This window comes from Penicillium griseofulvum (assembly GCF_001561935.1).
Source record: "Penicillium griseofulvum strain PG3 chromosome Unknown contig_84, whole genome shotgun sequence".
In the NCBI taxonomy this organism is placed as follows: domain Eukaryota; kingdom Fungi; phylum Ascomycota; class Eurotiomycetes; order Eurotiales; family Aspergillaceae; genus Penicillium; species Penicillium griseofulvum.
This window is the reverse complement of record NW_024467475.1, coordinates 230,779-249,697: the sequence shown is the minus strand read 5'-3', so window position 1 is coordinate 249,697 and position 18,919 is coordinate 230,779. Positions and strand designations below refer to the sequence as shown.

The window sequence follows — 18,919 nt, the reverse complement described above, 5'->3', positions numbered from 1 at the left end:
GCTAAGTATTAAGCTCTATGGCCTAGTGTAGGTATACGAGCTGTGCCCCATACCAAGCCCTATGGTCACCGTACACTCGACTGCAGGCTGATATTGGGTTTTTAGCCCCAAACTTAATTTAAACTTCCCAAATGATCTACTCTATACAGTTGGATTCTTAAATGTAGGATATATTCGAATATACTAAGTCTCAATAGACTTATACTAGTTTTGACTAGATTCAGTTATGGGTCAAGTGCGTTACGAAAATCCTTGGAGAAAGCTCAAATAAAACCAGCCGATCGGCTGGGGCCCATGTCCCAGGTTTTGTTCTGGGAAATGGTTCTATACATTTTTTTTATACATAATGCTCGGCGTTGAGTGGGAGCAGGTGGGGGGTATCTTATCTATCTATTAAAATAAAAACGTGAGTTCCCGGGTTGAATCCGGAGAACCAAGAAAATCGAAGAATCAAATGACTCAATTCGAGTGACGAGCTTAGGCGGTTGATTCGCCCGCTGTCTTGGTCGCGACGTCCTCCGCGGTGACCTGCACCTCGTGGCTGTGCTCTAACTCAGATAGAACAATCCACGTGGGGACGAAGGCGAGAATAGTGATTCCAAAGTTGAGACCGATGCTGACGAAGTGGTTGGCATCACCTTCGGTTTGCATGGCCCATGCAACGGTTTGTCCCAGAGCCTCGAATCCGCGCAGGATTCCGCAGTGGTAGGACAAAGATGAGATATCAGTGCTGTACTGGCCAACAAGCCAGTAGAGGAATTGCTGGAAGGCTTGGCCACTGAAGGTCCAGAAGAAGATAAGCGCATACGCCTTGTTGAAGCCGCTTGTGAACCAGTCAAACATCGGGGGCTCGGGTGCATCGTAAAATTGCTTCTGCAGGATGGTAGCCCAAATCCACGTGCCAATGATCAGGGCAACGATGGAGCAGAAAGCAACTCGGGCGCGGGTCTTGATGAAGATGGATTGGCGATCAAGTAGGGTGGCCATGATGAATGAAGACGCGATTCCGGCGAAGTTGGTGAGGAACGAGGAGAATGCACGAGACCGGACAGTGAAGTAGCTGGTCAGCCACGTGCTCTGGAAACCGTTGTAGAAGTAACTGATGAAGAAGGCTGGGAGGAGGAGGAGCACACGGCGAGTGAAGATCAGCGAAAATGCAGCCTTAAATTCCTTGGCCCAAGTTTCCTTCTTGTCCACAATCACGAGAGAGTGGTCCTTGCGCTGCACCTTCTCGGCGGGACTGAGAAGGAGCGAAATCGGCAGACCGAGACACATGATGACAATGAAAACGATGTAAGTGGCAGCGCTGACCGTTCCCTTTTGGGAAGTCGATGCATTTAGTCCCAGACTGATGGCACCGCCGATAATCGGACCAGAAGACTTGGCGGTCTGCCAGACAGCAATGTAGAAAGCGCGCTCTTTGGGACTGGGATAACCAATGATGATAGCAGCCTCGGCAGCCCAGAAAAATCCAGCTGAGATACCGCACAGCGCAGAGCCGAAGAGCAGAAACCATGTTGTGGGGTGGTAGTTGTTCGTGTACAGACCGGCACCGTAGATCGGGTAACCGATAGCACCGAGAATCAGACCGTATCGAAGGCCAATACGGTTATTGATTGCACCAGCGGTGATACAAACAACTGCAAATAATCCATAGACCAGAGCATTTGCCGCAGAGACAGCATAAGGCTCAGCTGCACCACCTGCTCCGAGGTTGTTCAGTGCATCCCACATTCCAGGGGCGGTGAACGAGACACCACTAGCAACGGCAATTTGGAAAGGGATAGAGCGGTACCAAGACGTCCGAGACCGGACCGGTTGAGAGACATCTTGGATATCAGAAGTAACTTCTGGCTCAATGGGAGGGGCCATGGTAAATGTATGCCCTCTCAAGAATTATATGTATAAAAACAATTAAGAAACGACAGGGATCAGGCGAAGTTATATTGATAGAAAAAAAGTTAAATTAAATGTGGATCCCCCCAAATGTCGTGCTTGATGCCAAGCCTTGATCTAACCACGTTTTGCCCAGCTTCGGCACTTCCCAAGGTTTATCCCGGCTTAACAACCCTATAAAACGACTTGACCTGTGTGGGACTTATATATGAAATACTCACACCTTAGAACATTCTTTTTGCTCTTTTCGCGCGTCCCGATGCACAAGAAAGGCAATCAAACCAACACTTAAGAATTGTGCGATAGTGGTAACCAGGTTCGAGATGAATCCCGTTCGAAAATTTGGAGCAGAAATAGCTGGATACTGAAAAATCTGTGTCCACGCTGCCATGGCCTGACCGATCGCGTTCATGCTTGCCGTGACTATAGCACGTTCCTCGGCATCCTTGGCCATGATGATCGTTGCCCAACTCATAGTGAGCGGACTAATTGCTGTGATATGAGTCAATACCGCCATGTCTTTTTTTAATATGATAAATGACAAATAAGAACCCAGAGAGCCTGTGTTCGGAATCCACATACCGCCCTCGAATCCGGTGATGATAAACCCCACCAGCCGTCCCGTTTCCCCAACATTATAGACAACGAGCAAAATCACACCGACTAGGACGGGAATACTGGTTACCACGGAGGGAATCCAGAAATTGCGCAGACGGTCTGCGGTAACGCCAGCCATTAGCGCGGCCACGACAGACAGTGCTGTCGCGATTGTCGGCAAAGTATTTACCCGTGAGATGGAGTAGATGTCTGGTTTAGCCTTGAGATATAGGCTAAAAGGCGTCGAGTATGGTGTGAAGTTCTGATCCATTAAGGTCCAATGCATGACAAAGACATACCAATGCCATCGTCCAAAGACTCGCTGGAAGATGGCCCGAGAGACTTTTAGTTCGCTTGGCGCTGTTAGACCTTTTAGACGAATGTTTGCAATATCATGCTCGGTTTCTGTTAGGAAGTGTGGTTTTGAGCGGTGAGGAACATCGGGGAAAACGATATATCCGCTGGTCCGTATTAGACGAATGAACAGATGAACCGCTTCGGGGTAGGATATGACTTACACAATGCAAATAGGAATTGTGATAATAGTGCAAATAATAAACAGCCATCTGCCAACGGGTCAGTGCCAAGAACACCCCCAATCTTTCGTATCTCATTAGAGTCAAATACCTCCACCCCGGCAATCCATGCCTCCCCTCTAAATTTGTATAAGCAGCAGCCTGCAAATAACCCGCGAACATAGTCCCAAGTGGCGAAGCGACAAAGAAAAGCGCAACCCGACGCGTCACCTCGCCGGGCTTATACCACGATCCGATGACATAGATGACGCCGGTGAAGGAGCAAGACTCGCAGATCCCGATAAAGAATCGCATTGCGTATATTGTATTCAGGTTGTTTGCCCAAGCACAGCCGAATGTGAAAAGTCCCCATCCGATTTCCAAACTCGGCAGCGCGATGTTAATTCGCGTGCGTGTAAGCCAGTAGCAGGCTGGTATCATGGAGGTGCAATACGAGGCCCAGAATATCGCTGTTATGTAGTTCAATCCATTGCCGTGTAGATTGAGGTCTTCTTTCATGCCTCTGTGATAGGTTGTGAGTAACTGGGGTTGTCCGCTAGACTTGGGGTATTGCTGACATACGATACATAGGCATTTGTGATCGCCTGCTGGTCAAGGTATTTGGTGAAGAATGAAAGGCAGCCAAAGACTAAGATCATGACATCTAGCTTGATGATAAGCTTCTTTTCTGGGTGTGACATGTCTTTCGGGTACCATTTGGTATACGTAAGGAATCGGAGCCAGAGTCCATCTTGTGGTCCTTGGTTGGAATAAAATTCATAACCGGATACTTCATGAGTCGACTTGGGATCAATTGCATGTAAATTCTCCATATTTGAGTGACCTGCTTGAAGCCCGCACGGGATGAATAGCTGGAAGCGATAATCCAGGGCTAACCGAGTGTCTATATGACAGTGATCATCCATTGCTTGGGGTATTCTCTTATTTTTCTCGCATGTTGTCATTCTCAGCGGGGTGAAAGCGTCGATAACGGAAGATGCGACGATTATCACGCCTGATGGTGTCATATGTGCTTCCCTGCACCTGCTGGTCGGGTCCGGCTTGAATGCGTTCTCACTACTAGTAGCTGACCGCGGGAAATTGCCACCAGCTTATCTTCAACGCTGAGATGCATAACTTAAAAAGGAAATTTGGAAGAGTATGATGATTCAAACTTGTTTTCCGGGGGTTGAACCCTTGGCAAATATTGAGAAGGCGCGAGTTTAGCCGGGCTTGATTATCGAATATGAGAAAATGAAGATGAAATCTCAGAACTGGCATCCATGGATGATGCATAACGCTTGATGTGTATCGATGGGAAGGTAAAAACTAAAATAAATGCTCATAATCATACAATGTACACGGCTCTTCATCCTTAACTCTTGATGTCGATCTTGTACTTCTCGGCCCAGAATGTGACATTCTTGTCCACAGAGTAGACTTCTGTTCCGAAACTGAGACTGCCAAGGTAGTCGTCTTTAGCTGGGTAGTCAGCTCCTTCCATGTTGTACAGATCTGTGATGAGAGGATAAATGTCTCCAGTAAACCGCTCGACGGCCCCTTCCGGGACCCAGGACAAAACATGCTGTTTTTGTTGATTTTGACCGGTGTAAAGAGTGCTGATAAAACTGTCAGTCTATTCTGGTGGGAGATGTCAGGTACAAGTTCAACTTTCAACTCACAATTCTGTTCCTTGCAAGATCCTTGTGGTTATTGGGCGTCCCCAACCATGGGGCTGGGCCGTCACACTTGACATCCAGAACCAAACCATGACCTCGAATTTTGCCTCGGTTCCATTCTTGGCTTTGGCGGCATCGGCGTCCAAGAACATATCAATGGCGACGTTCGTGGCAAGGTTTTCCTGTTTCAATGCTTGTGTATCCGTTGACGCGGCGGTCTTATCACCCACTCCGTATGTCCAGTGCAAGTCAAGGTTCAACTCCGAGATCTGGTCCATCTCCTTGGGCAATACATCGTCGACGCGAATATTGGGGTATCCGTGGACAGGAGAATCCTGTGGGCCAGGGTCAAATTGCCAGGTGATGGAGAACTCGGGAGCCGTCTGAGCTGCGTAAGTCTGGTTGACTAATGTTGTGATCTAAGTCAAGATGACGCGTTAGTAGACCCTCGGTAAAAGTGCGGATGGGTATGTTCAATGCGTACATTCATGCAGAGCCCGTTTCCTGTCGATTCCGATGTCACACCCCATTGATTGGGATTCACTGTAGTCTCGGTCAGTCGTCGTTCAAGAGTCAACAGCGCCTGTGTTGGTAGTTCAAGGGTACCCACGGGTGTATTGTTCAGTTTTTGACGGTGGAGTGATTCCCCAAGACCGATCGCAGTACATAGTATGCTCTACACCGTTGTTCGTGATAGTGTGACCGTTGCCGCCGCCGCCAGTACTGCCGCCGCCTTTGCCTTTACCAGTATCGATACCATCGTCATTGTCCCCGGTAAATAGAGGTTTCTGACCCGTAGCGGCTCGGTGGGCATCAAGGCCCATAAGCGCTCCAACACTTCCCCCGACTGGTATAGCTATAAGGATCGCATTGACCAGCAGTCCTATACCGAAGACCATGACCAAAAACAAGAGATGTGAAAGAAATAGTAAAGTGAAAATGAGCTAGAATATGAGGCAACCTTTGAAAGGGACAAAAAAGCCAAGACAGCGAATCGAGGCGAAATTCTCGCTATCACATCGTAAGTGGACGAGATGCATCGGGTTAGTATGTTTTAGGGGCGATCTGGAACTAAGCGTTGACCACACAAGTTGTGTTGATAAGCAAAGACCCTCTTAAAGTGGGGGGTTCAAAAGTTAGCGTGGTAATGGTGTGCTCATATTTCATCTCAACGGAGTACTCCGTACATACAGAATACAAAAGAATACTATGTAATTACTGGATTCAGGTACAGATCAGGTACCCGAGGAAAAATTTCATTTGGTTGAATCTTATGATTGGTTCGATTTAGGTGGCAATCTGAGAAAATTAAATATAGGAACATTGTAATATTACTTGAAATATACAAGAAGAAAATAAATAACTTGATGCAAACAGCAAAAAAAAATACTATAAAGTCAGACACATTGCGTAAGATACCACTTGAGAAGTGAAACATTACGTTTGAAAAAAAAGGAAATCATAAAATCTATTTTTGCTCGGTCCCCTAATGCGGCAATCAGGGCGCATCTCGGTCCTTGGCGTGCACTAGTCTCAGGGCTTAACCATTGGGTTCTTTAGAGATCGCTGGTACCGTATCCTAATACTAGGAATGTAACCTTTTCTCTTCCAATCCTTCCATTCCAGGTCTTTGGGCTGATCACACTCGTTTTCATATCCCACATTCCTGTCTCTTGACTTTACATCTATAACTTATCTCGAAATGGATAGACGTTATGGTGAGGACCAGGATGAAAAGGTAGAGCTGAATACCTATCGAGGCTACCATTCAAACAACAGCTTCGAACATCCAGAGCCTTTCACACCCTCGGGGATCTCTTCAAGGCCTCTTACTCCAGTCAGACCGGGTCATTTTCCTACCGACGAATACGGCCAACCTGTTTGGCTTCAACCCACCGCTCGCATGTCAGGTCACTCTGATTCTTTTCAGAACTCATCCTGGGATTCACGAACGCCATATGATTCCCGGTCAGCGTCGCCAACTTTGGTTAGTACCATGTTTTTTCTTTCCCTTTTTCTTTGTTATTCTCTTTGTTCTCCTTGTTCTCGGTATAAATCGTGGCCTAATGAGTTTTTCTTATACAGTACCAAAACCATGGCGTACAAGAAAGTCACCAGAGTCTTGCTCCCTTAGTGAGCTCACCTGCTGCTCCAGCATTTGAAAAGGATTGGGTTAAATCTGGATCAATTGCTCGCATTCATGACCGTGATGATGCCGACATATGGAAAGGATGGAAAAGATGGGTGTTTGCCCTGGTACCTGTTCTCACATTGGCCAACACTGGAATCTACTTGTTCTATCTTGGTCTGAGAATTGCATGCATTATTATGGCTCAGAACGTTGCTGGGGTGTCATATGCTGGAGCTTGGGTCTTTGTTGCTATCGAAATTACTGTTGCAATCCCCTCCCTCATGCACAACTGCTGGACTATGATGGCTTTGAAGAAAAGAGGCCGCCCCAAGCTGAGATTGACCGGTAATGAATGTCCCACAGTGGATGTGTTTATTACTTGCTGTGGAGAGGATGATGAAGTTGTTATCGATACCGTCCGTGGTGCATGTGACCAGGACTACCCGCGTGATATGATGAGGGTTATCATCCTGGACGATGCCAAGTCTGCTACCCTTGAGGCTGCCTGCAATCAACTCGCCATGAATCACCCCAACGTCATTTACATGGCTCGTGAAAAGATTCCCGGAAAGCCCCATCACTTTAAGGCGGGTAACTTGAACTACGGTCTAGAGCAAGTCAACCTTTTGCCTGGAGGCGCTGGCCAGTTCATGGCCGCCCTGGATGCTGATATGGTAAATTACCAATACCCAGCCTACATTCAAATCACAAATTTGTGTACTGACTGACAATCTGCAGATTCCCGAACAAGACTGGCTTCGTGCTATAGTTCCCCACTTACTGGTGGATCCCAAGATGGCCCTTGCATGCCCGCCGCAGCTTTTCTATAACACCCCTGCTTCTGACCCGCTTGCCCAGAGTCTGGATTTCTTCGTGCATGTTATCGAGCCGATCAAAGATGCACTCGGTGTGGCCTGGTGCACTGGATCTGGTTATGTTGTTCGACGCGAGGCTCTCGAAGAGATTGGCAACTTCCCGCTTGGTTCCTTGGCTGAAGATGTCGCAACCTCGACGCTCATGCTTGGCAAAGGATGGAAAACTGCATACATCCACGAGCCTCTTCAATTTGGTACTGTGCCGGAAGACTTTGGTGGACATCTCAAGCAGCGTACTCGATGGGCGATTGGAACCGTTGACACAGCTGCTAAGCTGAAATTCTGCCTCTGGGGTGATGCCGTTAAACAGATGACCGTCGCTCAACGCTTTTCTGGCTTCCTCTATGCAACCCTCAGTGTCTACACCCTCCTATTGACCCTTTCTCTCTTCGCCATCCCGATCATCCTCTTGTGGGGCAAGCGTCTTGTCGCCTTCGCTACCGAAGAACAACTCCGCTGGCTCATTTGGGCCTGCTTTGCCGCAACCATGTCTAACCGTCTCTGCGAAATGGCCCTATTCATCCCAGCCGGCTACCACACCGGTCAACGAGGCTCCCGCTATCAACTTTGGATGTCGCCCTACATCGCTCTCTGCATTGTGCGTGCTTTCTTGCTGCCCACCTGGCTGGGTGGTCAAGCGCAAGCTTTCAAGCCAACGGGTTCTCTGGGTTCAGCCTTGAACGAGCGTGATGAAAAGAAGTCCAAGAACATGTTCGTCCGCTTGCGCGTGATCCTACTCAACTACATGGCCAGCTTCCATCTTGCCTTTGTCTACGTCACCCTCGTCGGAGTCGTCATCTCCTCTTACCGCTGCTTCGCCCAGAACACTGGCTTTAGAGATATTATCCTCTGCCTTATCACGCACGCTTTCTGGCCCCCACTCACCTTCCTTTTCATCTGCACTTCGCTGTGGACCCCGGTCTCCTATGCGATTGACCCACCAAGAATGCCAGAACGTGAAGAACTTCTGACTCGCGACCCTAAGACTGGTGTTGCGCACCCGACGAAGAAAAGCAAAAAGATCGCATTCGGTGGCCAGGCCGCTTGGTTCGAGCTTGAATATACGGTCGCCACCGTAGCCACGATTTTGGTTTTTGTCTACTCATTTATGTTCTGATCATGATTCCAGCGATTTTGGGAAAATTTTGTATAGCTAACGTGTCATATGCTTTCTCCTTTTTAAAATGTATCTATTTGGAGAGGCGTTTAGCTTCATTTCGGGTGTACTATATACACGCACTCTGCATATTGTATCCTTAGTATACAACATACATAAAATACATTCAAAAAGTGATCTATCGCCGAGGCTGTGTACATGCACCTGCATAAATAGTTACATGATATATGTAGATCACAATCACTTGGTCTAAGAGCTTGAATTTCGGACCGAGATACTATTTTATTAAATTTCTGCATTGAGGCCTGATATTGTCATGTCAATGTACCCCTGCTTTATCTTCTATTGATCGCCAATGCATTTTACCTAGCTTTATCGGACATGTTATTTCCCTCGTCACCGCTGTTTTGGTGACGTTGCCTGGTCTACTCCGTATTGCACATCACTTTAGTAAAGCTCGATGTGGACTGAAATACACAAGGATTCGTTACTAGCGCAGACGTGAGACTGCGCTTTGTTGGCTGAACCCCTGCTTGTGAAAGTCCACTCTTTCTCCGTGGAACGTCCTTTTCATGGGAACATCAATCTTTCTCTTTCTGAATCTTTCTGAATCAAATAGAGTCTGTCGAAGAACCTTCTGATCCCGATGCAACAAACTGGTGAATGATCTTGAATTATCTCAGAAAAAGCGTCACAAAGGCCAATATGACCCCTGCCAGTTCTCTACTGGTCTGGCCCCGGCAATGTCGGAAATGAATCATATCTCTCCATTGCCATTGGTTTATGTTTGGATCATCCCGAAGTTCTTCCGTTGGGGGGTTCCCGCAAAACCCAGTTTTCTATGCCCTTCACCTTGGACAATAAACAGACATTCAGGGTATACGGGGTCGGATTTATTCCGAACCGTCAACGGTTCGGGGCTTTATCAGCTGCCCGTCTTGCCACACTCCAGGACTCCTTTTAATGAGAGGTGAATTTGATAGGCTTCAAGCCACTCGGTCCGGTTTGTAGCCCACCGATCACCTGACCGGTCTCCATATATACCTCGCACCAAGAGATGGCCGTCTGATTGCAACGAGTCTCCAACTATGTCATGGGACTCGGATTCGAAAGGTCGAGATCCGGGTTATACGTCGGATGGATTGTTTCAAGCTCCGTGGTTCACGAAATGGCTGTGATTGTGGTGGCTATTTAGAAGAGTAGACATCTCCGAGTTCATATCTAATCAATAGCAACTTCAGAGTGCATCTATCACAGTTGAAACCTCAGTCTCAACATTCTATACTATTAAATATTCACAATGTCCTTCCTAAGGAACTACTTTGGTACCTCCGCTGCTCCAGCGAAGGATGAGAAGAAGCCTATCCGTGCTCTGCCCGCTTCCTGGTACACATCCCAAGATATGTATGAGCTTGAACGACGATCTATCTTCTCCCGGAAGTGGCTTCTTACTACACACAAGCACCGAGTCCACAACGCTGGTGACTGTGTTCGCTATGACGCCGCAGGCTACGAGTTCATCGTCGCCAAAGACAACAATGGAAAGATCAATGCTTTCCACAGCAACGATCTCTTCCCTGCCCACGTACACATTGACCGAAATGGATTTGTCTGGGTAAATTTGGATGCTAGCGATACCCCCGAAGTCGCCTGGAAAGACGATTTCGACGGTGTCGATGAGCAGCCCCGGTTCGAGCACTATAACTTCGAGGACTACGTCTTCGATCACACATGGGATATGGAGGGCGAGTTCAATTGGAAGATCCTAGCAGATAACTACAATGAGTGCTACCATTGCCGAGTCGCTCACCCCGACATCCCCACCATCGCCGACCTCAACTCCTACTATGTCAAGACCAAGGCCGGCCACATCCAACACTATGGCGCTCCACGACCCGATCAGATTGCGAAGGGTTTCCGCATCGCAACTACGTATTTTTGGCCTAATGCCTCTTTCAATATCTCGTGGGTATATCCCTGCCCATAAGACTCTATAAAAAGCTAACCTTGAACTTCTCTAGTCCAAACTTCTTCTTCATGCAGCGATTTACCCCAACCAGCCCAACTCAATGTGTAATGCGCTACGAAGTCTACCGGCACAAGGACGCCACCGACGAGGCTTTCAACCTTATCAGCGACATGTACAAACGGATCATGTCCGAGGACAAGTACCTGTGTATCAACTCGCAGAAGAACCTCAACGCCGGTGTCTTTGTCAATGGTCAACTCCATCCAGAGATGGAGCAAGGTCCGCTCCATTTCCAGAAGACTGTGCGTGAAGTCGTCACTGAACACCATGCTAAAGAGGAGGCTGTGGGCCATGAAATCTGGCCTGCGAAGCATAGTCTTCCTGGGGACATTGGTGTCAGCCAGGATCAGGATAGCATCGCTCTCCGTACAGGTGTGCACAGCTACAGTGCTGAAGTTGACACTTTCAAGGACTCGATGGGCGGTATCTCCACCGTAACGGCAATTGCTGTGTAGGACTGGTGGAGAGTCGGGAAGAGAGAACTCTTGCGATATATTTGATAGTTCCCTTTGGATAATGTTTGATGATGATGATTAAGATATTGGTTTGCTTTGGAATTAGCATTGACAGAATGAATACTTTTTATATTTTCTTCACCTCTGACCTTCAATAGTATGGGTGCCTTCAAACCTGACGCACACAGCTTGGTTGCTTCGTTACTGTGGTTCGGTCAAAGAAAGTGTATAAACAGAAATTCAAGCAGCACACTATATTCTAGATCAAGTCTATTCGCTAATAATTATATTTATCTATATGAGTACGCTGCCCCCGGGAAGAGATAAATAATCAATCAGCCCAGTCAACAAGGAACTCATCCAACAAATCATAATTAGCTCTTTCCCTCTCCCTCCGTCCCCTAAGAAGATCGGCAGCAATATCAAACTTGGGCTCGGGACTAGAACGACTCTCATCCTCTGGCGAAGAAGCACGACTCGGAACATTCAAACGTCGAATGACATTGTTGCTTCCCAATCTACCGCCCCCAGCAACAGGCTTGGTACTGGGCTCGAACTTGAGATCTACCAAATCAAGCTCGATCCCGGGTTGTCTCTTTGCGCCATGTACTTCGCGCTCATGATCTGATTCCAATATAGTTTTGGCACCAAGCAGAGACGACCTGCGCCCAGAAGTCGTCCTAGGATATTGATATGGCTCATGCGATGACACCGGCGACTCGGACCTAGTCGCATGGCTACCACCGTGATCTATGGAATCAAAGCTCCGCGGAGACCACGGTAGTCTCTGTTCAAGAGAATCATCCTTCACACGACTCCTACCACCAGCACGCATATAGCCCCTCTCAGGGACCCGAGAACATTGGCTATGCCCACAGCCATCAGTCAACAGCTCCGTGAGAAGGACATTTAACTGCGCCAAGCGTTTAACCTGTCTCGTCGGGATGGCGTCCTCAGAATACTGAGATGATTTCCTCTTACGGGACGTCCATGCCCCTGCCCTGATCTGCGTCTGCTCTGGCAATTCTCTCACGTCCCTCAGCCCAGACGCAAATCTTGGCGACTGGCTGGCCTCCATCTTCAGCGCCTCTTCTTCATCATAAGCGATAGCGGGTTTGAACCCAATGCCATTGTCGATGAGGACCTGGTTGAGATAATTGACGCGGCTTTCAAGGAATGCCACATAGCTACGTGGCACCTCCTGTTTGGTGAGAGGATCGTAGCCTACGCAGCGAACTTGGGCTTTCTCGCATGACTCACAGCGAGGGAGGCGCTGATCGCAGCGGTGTTTGCGGAGGCGGCATCTATTGCAGGCGGATACGCTGCGAAATGGCGGAGCTGAGGGTTCAGAGGTGGTTTGGTTTGTTTTTGGCTTCTTCCGATTTTGTTCTCTGGGTGGGGAGGTCAGGGTTCCGCTTTTCATTTTGGAGGGGAGTGGAGTGGTCCGGGGTGAGGTTAGGGAAAGCTCCAGCATTTATGTTTAAGTGGAAATAAGAAACAGCTTTATAAAGTGCTTTAAAGAGTACTTTATAGAGTAATTTATAGAGTACTCCAGTTATACCGGTGATATTCCGAAAGTAGGGTTTCCACTACGTTTAATAAAGTTCGAACTCCGGGTTTATGCCGGAAGTCAGTTGCCGGCCCTAAGCTCGCTGGGGGGGAGGGAAATAGCTTATAACGCTATAAAATGATATAAAGAACTTCAATAATTCTATCTAACATTCTCTACTACACTATTCTTGACTCATACGCAGATTCTACAAAGCAACTTGACCCTACTCTTTACTCGGCCGAGAGCTCGAGGGCGTGGGGCTATAGATAGGAACACTCTACGGAGTAGGGAGAATTAGAAAATTATACTGAATAATAGTTTCCTAAGGAATATCGATAATAAAAAGAGCAATGAAGACAATTTAAAGCTTTGGCACTGTTTCAGGTTGTACTCAGAGCCTTGAGCTCAAAAGAACCCCATAGCTCGGACTTCTTCCGTAGCCCTCACAACAGTCGATCAGAACATTTGCCCTATATCATGATATATCTTCTACTTATTACCCTTTGGTGACATCTTTTCTTTCTTGTCGCCTTCAGATGGCTTGGTCTCGCGAAGGAAAATCATTGTTTTGTTTGTACACTATAAGCTAAAATAGTGGATATATATATATGCCTTGGGCAAATCGAGAAATATACAAACTATATCTTCAAAGTGGTTCTATAGAAACAAAGCACATTTCTAAATGATCCAAGTGTTAAAGAAGGGTATTTTCCCGCTTAGTTTAGAACTCTCCATGTCCTTAATACGGGCGATAGCAGCGTTGCACACATCAACACACACCGGGCAAAGAACGTAGACCCCAAACGTACGGACATTGTAATTAGACATTGATAATAACAGCAACAATCTGGTCAGACACAATTTACACTGAACCGTTTAGTTCAGGACGTTATTCACATGCAGAATGCCATCCACTCATTCATAACGCCGATCCGGCAATTCAGTGCGAAGTGGTTTCCCGTTAGCATCTTGGGGCAACTCCGGACAGAAACCAGCAGGGTCTGTTCCATGCATCTCTCCTATATTCATATTTGGAGCCTGGTGTTGCTGCATGTTCGTTCCGTGAGAAACTGGCACGCCAGCTGCAGCCAGCTGGGTTGCCTTTAATTGTCTAGCTCTCAGCCAAACCAGTGCAGCCATTGCAGCTAGTATAGGGATGCCTATGCCAATTCCGACTCCAAGTGCAATCTTTGCTGTCATCGAGAGCCCTGTCGGTTGATCGGTTGGGCTAATGGTTTGTTGATCGCTCGAGCTGGTAGGGGAAGATGAAGGTGCCCGAGTTAAAGAGGTCGTTTCAGTCGATTCAGTCGATTCAGTCGATGATTTTCTGGTTATGTTGAAATAGGCAGAGGTGAAATCGACTGATCCGCCATAGTTGACCCAGAAAAGGAATGTGGGTGAATAATCCAGGTCAAAGCTGTAGAGCTGAACCGTCCATGTGAAGTTTGACACACGATCTTTTTCGTTGATTTGAGCTGGCTCTTGTCAGTTTTGTGGTTTCTTCTTGGTTTTGTTGACTTACCAAATACGTTGCCTCCATTGTAGGCACCTTTCCCTGATGGACTCTCCTGCCATATAGAGATGTTGTACACAGGTAGGTCTGTTTTCCATTCAATCACTTTCTGGTCACCCAATGTCCAAACAGGACTTTTTCCGTGATCGTATACAGGGTTGATCATATAATTTGTTTTCTCGCCGTTGACAGTCGAGATGAAGCCCGAGAGAAGGACAAAGAGAAGCGGAAATACCATTTTGACCTTCATACAGTGATATAGAAGAATTAACCAGAGGATGTTAGAGCTTCATTGAAAACATAGGAAAAAAAAGCTAGTGGCGGCCCATGGGGGCGGGAGTATGCGGCTGACAGGAAGTGTTAAGAAGCATTATAATTGGGGGTGTTAGGCAAAAAAGGGGGTTTGAGCGTATTAAAATGCACTATAACAGTAGAACTACCCCGTATATGGAGTAGTAGACAACGTAGTATACCCCTATTCGTATAGGCGATGAACGCTAAGCCCACATAGTACTAGGCTTTTTTTCCCCCATCCCGCTTTTCTCATTTACTTCTGATCATTTGATTTGCAATAATCTTTGTGATATATTCATGTTTCACTACGTCGTTTCCGCAGATCCAGGTACTTGGCAGCATAATCATTAGCCAGCACTGGATCGCCCGTAAGATGCATAACAGTGGCCTTCTTAGCCATCATCTCCGTCTGGCCCTTGATATCCTCAATTTCCTCGAAATGATCATATGCCGAATCAATGTAGCCAAGTGCACGGTTAATGTACTCTTTTCTTGTAGATTTCGAGTCCCGGCCCTGCAAGCTCCACAGTTCACCCGCCATGCCCATATTCGCATCTACGAGAAGTGAATACCCCTGTGCGATGAGGGCATAATGTTCTGACTCCAGGACCTGGGGCATGATACTCTCGACAAGTTCGCCCGTGGCTTCGAACTCACGGAGACTCAGTAACACTGTCGCTAGGGTACAGATCGCTTCCCAGAGGTCGGCGAGGACTTTTGACCGATGCGCAATATTGGCTGCACGCATGGCGAGGGAGAAGCCACGTTGCGGTTGGCCGGATTTGCCGAGGATTTGTGCTTTTAAACAGAGAATCCTGACTTGGGAGTGGACGTCGAAGTTCTCAGGTTGCATGGAGTGGGCCGCTTGCTCGACCATTCTCAGGGCGCGACCATAGTCGCCTTGGCGCATGGTAAATTCGATTGAATAGAAGGCTAGAAGTAGTCGCATGTCAAAGTCGCGGAGCTGCACTGCCTGGAGTTGGGATAGAATGTGTTCAACGGCCACCTTGTCGTCGCTGTGGGTTGTTAGGAATAAATCGGAAATCAGTATCATAGTTGGAGGGTACTTACCGACAGATTTGTCGTCGCAATTGCAGTAACCCTGAGAAAAAAGTCCAAGTATTGTTGTATCTGAAAGCTCGGAGCTTCTCGGGGTCGATCTTATTCATTCGTGTGAATGCCTCCTTGTAATTGCCTTTCTGTGCTAACTGTAGGTGATAAAAATTAGCATTTATGTCATATACGCTTCCAGAGAAAGACAGCTGACGTACTATTTGGCAATTTCGGAATGTGATTTTGACAAAATCATCGTGAGGTTGGCCCTCTGAATAGCACTCGCGGAATATCTCAGTATTTAGCCAAGCAAGGTGAGTAGCTCCTGTTAGCTGTATTAGCACCATCGCAATTACTATAAGTTTAGTATCATACCTATTCTGGCATACATGGAGCCCTGTAGCAGTATGTATGCACCTGTGGGAGTCGTCATGCCCTTTGTCACATTGACGTGGGACGCTCGCGCGAATGATTCGACAATTGATGCAAGACTCTCTCCCTATTCACCATTAGCATCAACTTGGTCGAAGGGAAACAGGAATCCTTACTTGCTGCATCTCTAACTTAGCTTCGCTAAGTAATGTGGTACTCATAAGAGACCACATGTCAGTCTCCTTGGACTTGGCCTTGAGGAAAGCGAGGCCCTCTTTTTCATTACCCAGCATACCACTGTTCTGAACCTCCCGCATCTGCTCTGGAAAAGCTTTACCGAAGTGATAAAGCCAGCTCATACAGAAGTTCAAGCAGTTCATATCGTGAGACTCACGAGCAATTGCTACGGCCTCTTGCACGGCTGAGATAGCTTCATTAAAACATTCAAAATCTGCTTGCATGATAGCCAGGTTCAGAAGAGCAAATTGATATGCACTTCGGTCCAGATTTGCGTGCATCGTGTAGTCGAAGTAACGGTGGAGATTGTCAAAGGCTGAGGTATAGTCTCCAGCTCTCCAGGCGTCAAGATATCTGGCATTTTGTCAGTCACAATGTACTTCGATAATGAAGTATACAACAACGTACTCTAGATAATACATCATTACTGGGACTGAAGATTCTGAGGTCATGATGCGTTTCAGCTGAGCCCTCATTTCATCCGGAACTCTGCCTCCCATTCCTGCGTCCGTTAGCACATGGGCATGACATGCTGGAAAAAGAAGTGCATACTTTGCAGTTCACCGACTTGGAACTCGATCAAGCGCTCTGCATCCTTAGCGCTGACCTCTACCCCATCATCCTCATCATCTTCGATGTTACCATACACCACCTGTGAAAGGTGACTGGTTGAATCCAGTCCCAGGTCGCGTAGATTGACATCAATGGCAATTTCGTCAGCCTCTCGATGTCTGCGACTCCAGTAGCTGTAGGTAGGTAGACGGTATTTGACAAATCCCGCCCAGAGCTTCACAGAATCATGAAACTGTAGCCGCGTATATTCAAGATAAGCTCTCCGTATGAAGGCACCAAGCGGCGAACTCCTGGACAAGCGCATGCGATCATCCGCCACTGGTGCAATTCCGTTATCCCTGTCATGGATCAAGTCCTCGCGTGACTTAGCCAGGAGCGACGGGATAACCTCACCGAAGAAAGTTTCCAGCGCATCGAGCGAGTCGATGGACCAGAGGTTCCTCAGAAACAAGTCCCAAAGTGTGCGCCCAGGAACAGAGGACCCATGATGAGATAGACATTTTTCAAGCTCTGAAATCGTCGGCAAGTAATGCTCCTCCCATTGCTTATCGGCGGCATCTAGTGGGAACAGACCCGCTGTGAGGAACGAGAGGACGTCGATAGCAGAAGAATTAGGCACGACGCCTTCAGTGTAGAGAGTGACCAGACACAACAAAGAGACTCTCCAGGGAGTCAAATAACGCGTCATTTTGACTTCGCTATGGCTGCCACATCATTGCTGTGTTCTATCAACAGTATTGTTCCAAGGGTGCGCGTGTTGAGGATGATTGGAGACCTCAGGCTGTAAGGCTGCAAGGCTGCAATGCGGGACACAGGAAAAAAAGATGACGCATAACTACTTTCCTCCGCAACTCATCAATTGAACGATTTCGCAATGGCTCAAGCTCTGACAGCTACAGATTTGCAGGGTGCTTTGCCCCTTGTCGCCAGAGGCAAGGTCCGCGATCTCTATGAAATCGACGATAAGACTCTTCTCTTCGTTGCGACTGACCGCATCTCCGCCTACGATGTGATCATGGAGAATGTACACACCTCCTCACGCCACAATTGTCTAATGAGACTGCTTGCTAATGCCAGTCCTTCTGCGATGTAGGGTATCCCTAACAAGGGTGTTCTCCTCACCCTCTGCACGCAGACGTGGTTCAAGGCCCTGACGGAAGCCAACCCCTCCCTCCGCACCCACTTCATCACCCTCGACCTTCCGCCCCAGATCCCAGAATCCCTCCGCCCTGTCTTGCAGAATCGCAGTATGCAAGTGCGCAAGCTACGCATTCTCCCCATTGAGGCAATCGTCCGCGGATACATCACTGGCTCGGCATGGAATGAATACAAGAAGTCCGGGACTGTGCATGGAATCCAGGTTCCCGCCGGTCTGCAGGAAAGTCAGGCTTTCCCCGACGGACCTATCTACACCCCCAGCACCAAGGCGGAGCAGGGCGAGCATGATGAGAATATTCATCCGGATCAGGGTATGTTTTTTTCGTCGAATCTATTGGCTTGAGATATCTGTACTAGATGTATAGTACACAACGGGACGAGACCTCCACCTAACATGTCATTCACAGCTGTCACCATCTTGGGCGAGCCCTACGCCTCGACTGTTGCCAAGATGGCCATTGAGCTCTACAAGACAGCGCATGAGTACGCCCTCGCGCGGGGTGTAATTATCGCCGATACCAAGTTTGAGTTTGGAGTCGACGAGGAAACTGGTGATGTCGTGCTGGCTGATGAAGTCCTGACGCCCGACTCCTCTCGCTTCTGGCCTAAGGAAACTTACGCTGTCGGTCGCGGCCAGGCCAGCTTTGACAAGCAGTTCCTGCGTGACTGGTTGGTCAGTGAGGGCCTTAAAGGTAAGGAGGGTGTGCGCATGCCTGATGATATTGCGCTTAAGACAGCGGAGAAGTACAAGGAGGCCTGGGAGAAGCTCACTGGCGGTAAAATCTAGAGCGAAGTATATATATGATGCTAGGTTAGAATTTGTGTTTTATGATTGATTCGGGACGAGAATGAAATTTAAGTGTCATGTCCAAA

General features: G+C 47.8%; 9 protein-coding genes across 9 annotated transcripts; 3 read left to right on the top strand and 6 right to left on the bottom strand.

The window, feature by feature from the left end:
- Positions 1–477: 477 nt before the first annotated feature.
- PGRI_046480 (Major facilitator superfamily domain, general substrate transporter) lies at positions 478–1,872 on the bottom strand (the record flags this gene model as incomplete). The annotated part of the gene is made up of 1 exon (XM_040792361.1): positions 478–1,872. The coding sequence occupies one exon, from the start codon at positions 1,870–1,872 to the stop codon at positions 478–480; it is 1,395 nt and encodes a 464-aa protein (XP_040644328.1).
- Positions 1,873–2,113: 241 nt separating this feature from the next.
- On the bottom strand, positions 2,114–3,841 carry PGRI_046470 (Major facilitator superfamily domain, general substrate transporter; the record flags this gene model as incomplete). The annotated part of the gene is made up of 6 exons (XM_040792360.1): positions 2,114–2,388; positions 2,479–2,726; positions 2,793–2,954; positions 3,012–3,059; positions 3,121–3,531; positions 3,591–3,841. 6 exons carry the CDS (start codon positions 3,839–3,841, stop codon positions 2,114–2,116), a joined length of 1,395 nt encoding a protein of 464 aa, XP_040644327.1.
- A 542-nt stretch (positions 3,842–4,383) lies between these two features.
- PGRI_046460 (glycoside hydrolase family 12 protein) lies at positions 4,384–5,586 on the bottom strand (the record flags this gene model as incomplete). Its single annotated transcript, XM_040792359.1, has 4 exons — positions 4,384–4,627; positions 4,691–5,106; positions 5,172–5,230; positions 5,298–5,586. The coding sequence occupies 4 exons, from the start codon at positions 5,584–5,586 to the stop codon at positions 4,384–4,386; spliced, it is 1,008 nt and encodes a 335-aa protein (XP_040644326.1).
- An 803-nt stretch (positions 5,587–6,389) lies between these two features.
- PGRI_046450 (glycosyltransferase family 2 protein) lies at positions 6,390–8,810 on the top strand (the record flags this gene model as incomplete). The annotated part of the gene is made up of 3 exons (XM_040792358.1): positions 6,390–6,674; positions 6,773–7,492; positions 7,557–8,810. 3 exons carry the CDS (start codon positions 6,390–6,392, stop codon positions 8,808–8,810), a joined length of 2,259 nt encoding a protein of 752 aa, XP_040644325.1.
- Positions 8,811–10,110: 1,300 nt separating this feature from the next.
- Positions 10,111–11,294, top strand: PGRI_046440 (RHO alpha subunit C-terminal catalytic domain-containing protein; the record flags this gene model as incomplete). The annotated part of the gene is made up of 2 exons (XM_040792357.1): positions 10,111–10,775; positions 10,832–11,294. 2 exons carry the CDS (start codon positions 10,111–10,113, stop codon positions 11,292–11,294), a joined length of 1,128 nt encoding a protein of 375 aa, XP_040644324.1.
- Positions 11,295–11,625: 331 nt separating this feature from the next.
- Positions 11,626–12,717, bottom strand: PGRI_046430 (uncharacterized protein; the record flags this gene model as incomplete). The annotated part of the gene is made up of 1 exon (XM_040792356.1): positions 11,626–12,717. The coding sequence occupies one exon, from the start codon at positions 12,715–12,717 to the stop codon at positions 11,626–11,628; it is 1,092 nt and encodes a 363-aa protein (XP_040644323.1).
- A 1,044-nt stretch (positions 12,718–13,761) lies between these two features.
- PGRI_046420 (uncharacterized protein) lies at positions 13,762–14,609 on the bottom strand (the record flags this gene model as incomplete). Its single annotated transcript, XM_040792355.1, has 2 exons — positions 13,762–14,321; positions 14,369–14,609. 2 exons carry the CDS (start codon positions 14,607–14,609, stop codon positions 13,762–13,764), a joined length of 801 nt encoding a protein of 266 aa, XP_040644322.1.
- A 339-nt stretch (positions 14,610–14,948) lies between these two features.
- PGRI_046410 (putative anaphase-promoting complex subunit Apc5) lies at positions 14,949–17,576 on the bottom strand (the record flags this gene model as incomplete). The annotated part of the gene is made up of 7 exons (XM_040792354.1): positions 14,949–15,669; positions 15,725–15,861; positions 15,925–16,031; positions 16,082–16,205; positions 16,255–16,669; positions 16,724–16,817; positions 16,868–17,576. The coding sequence occupies 7 exons, from the start codon at positions 17,574–17,576 to the stop codon at positions 14,949–14,951; spliced, it is 2,307 nt and encodes a 768-aa protein (XP_040644321.1).
- A 186-nt stretch (positions 17,577–17,762) lies between these two features.
- On the top strand, positions 17,763–18,833 carry PGRI_046400 (phosphoribosylaminoimidazolesuccinocarboxamide synthase; the record flags this gene model as incomplete). The annotated part of the gene is made up of 3 exons (XM_040792353.1): positions 17,763–17,912; positions 17,982–18,357; positions 18,412–18,833. 3 exons carry the CDS (start codon positions 17,763–17,765, stop codon positions 18,831–18,833), a joined length of 948 nt encoding a protein of 315 aa, XP_040644320.1.
- Between the last annotated feature and the right edge of the window lie 86 nt (positions 18,834–18,919).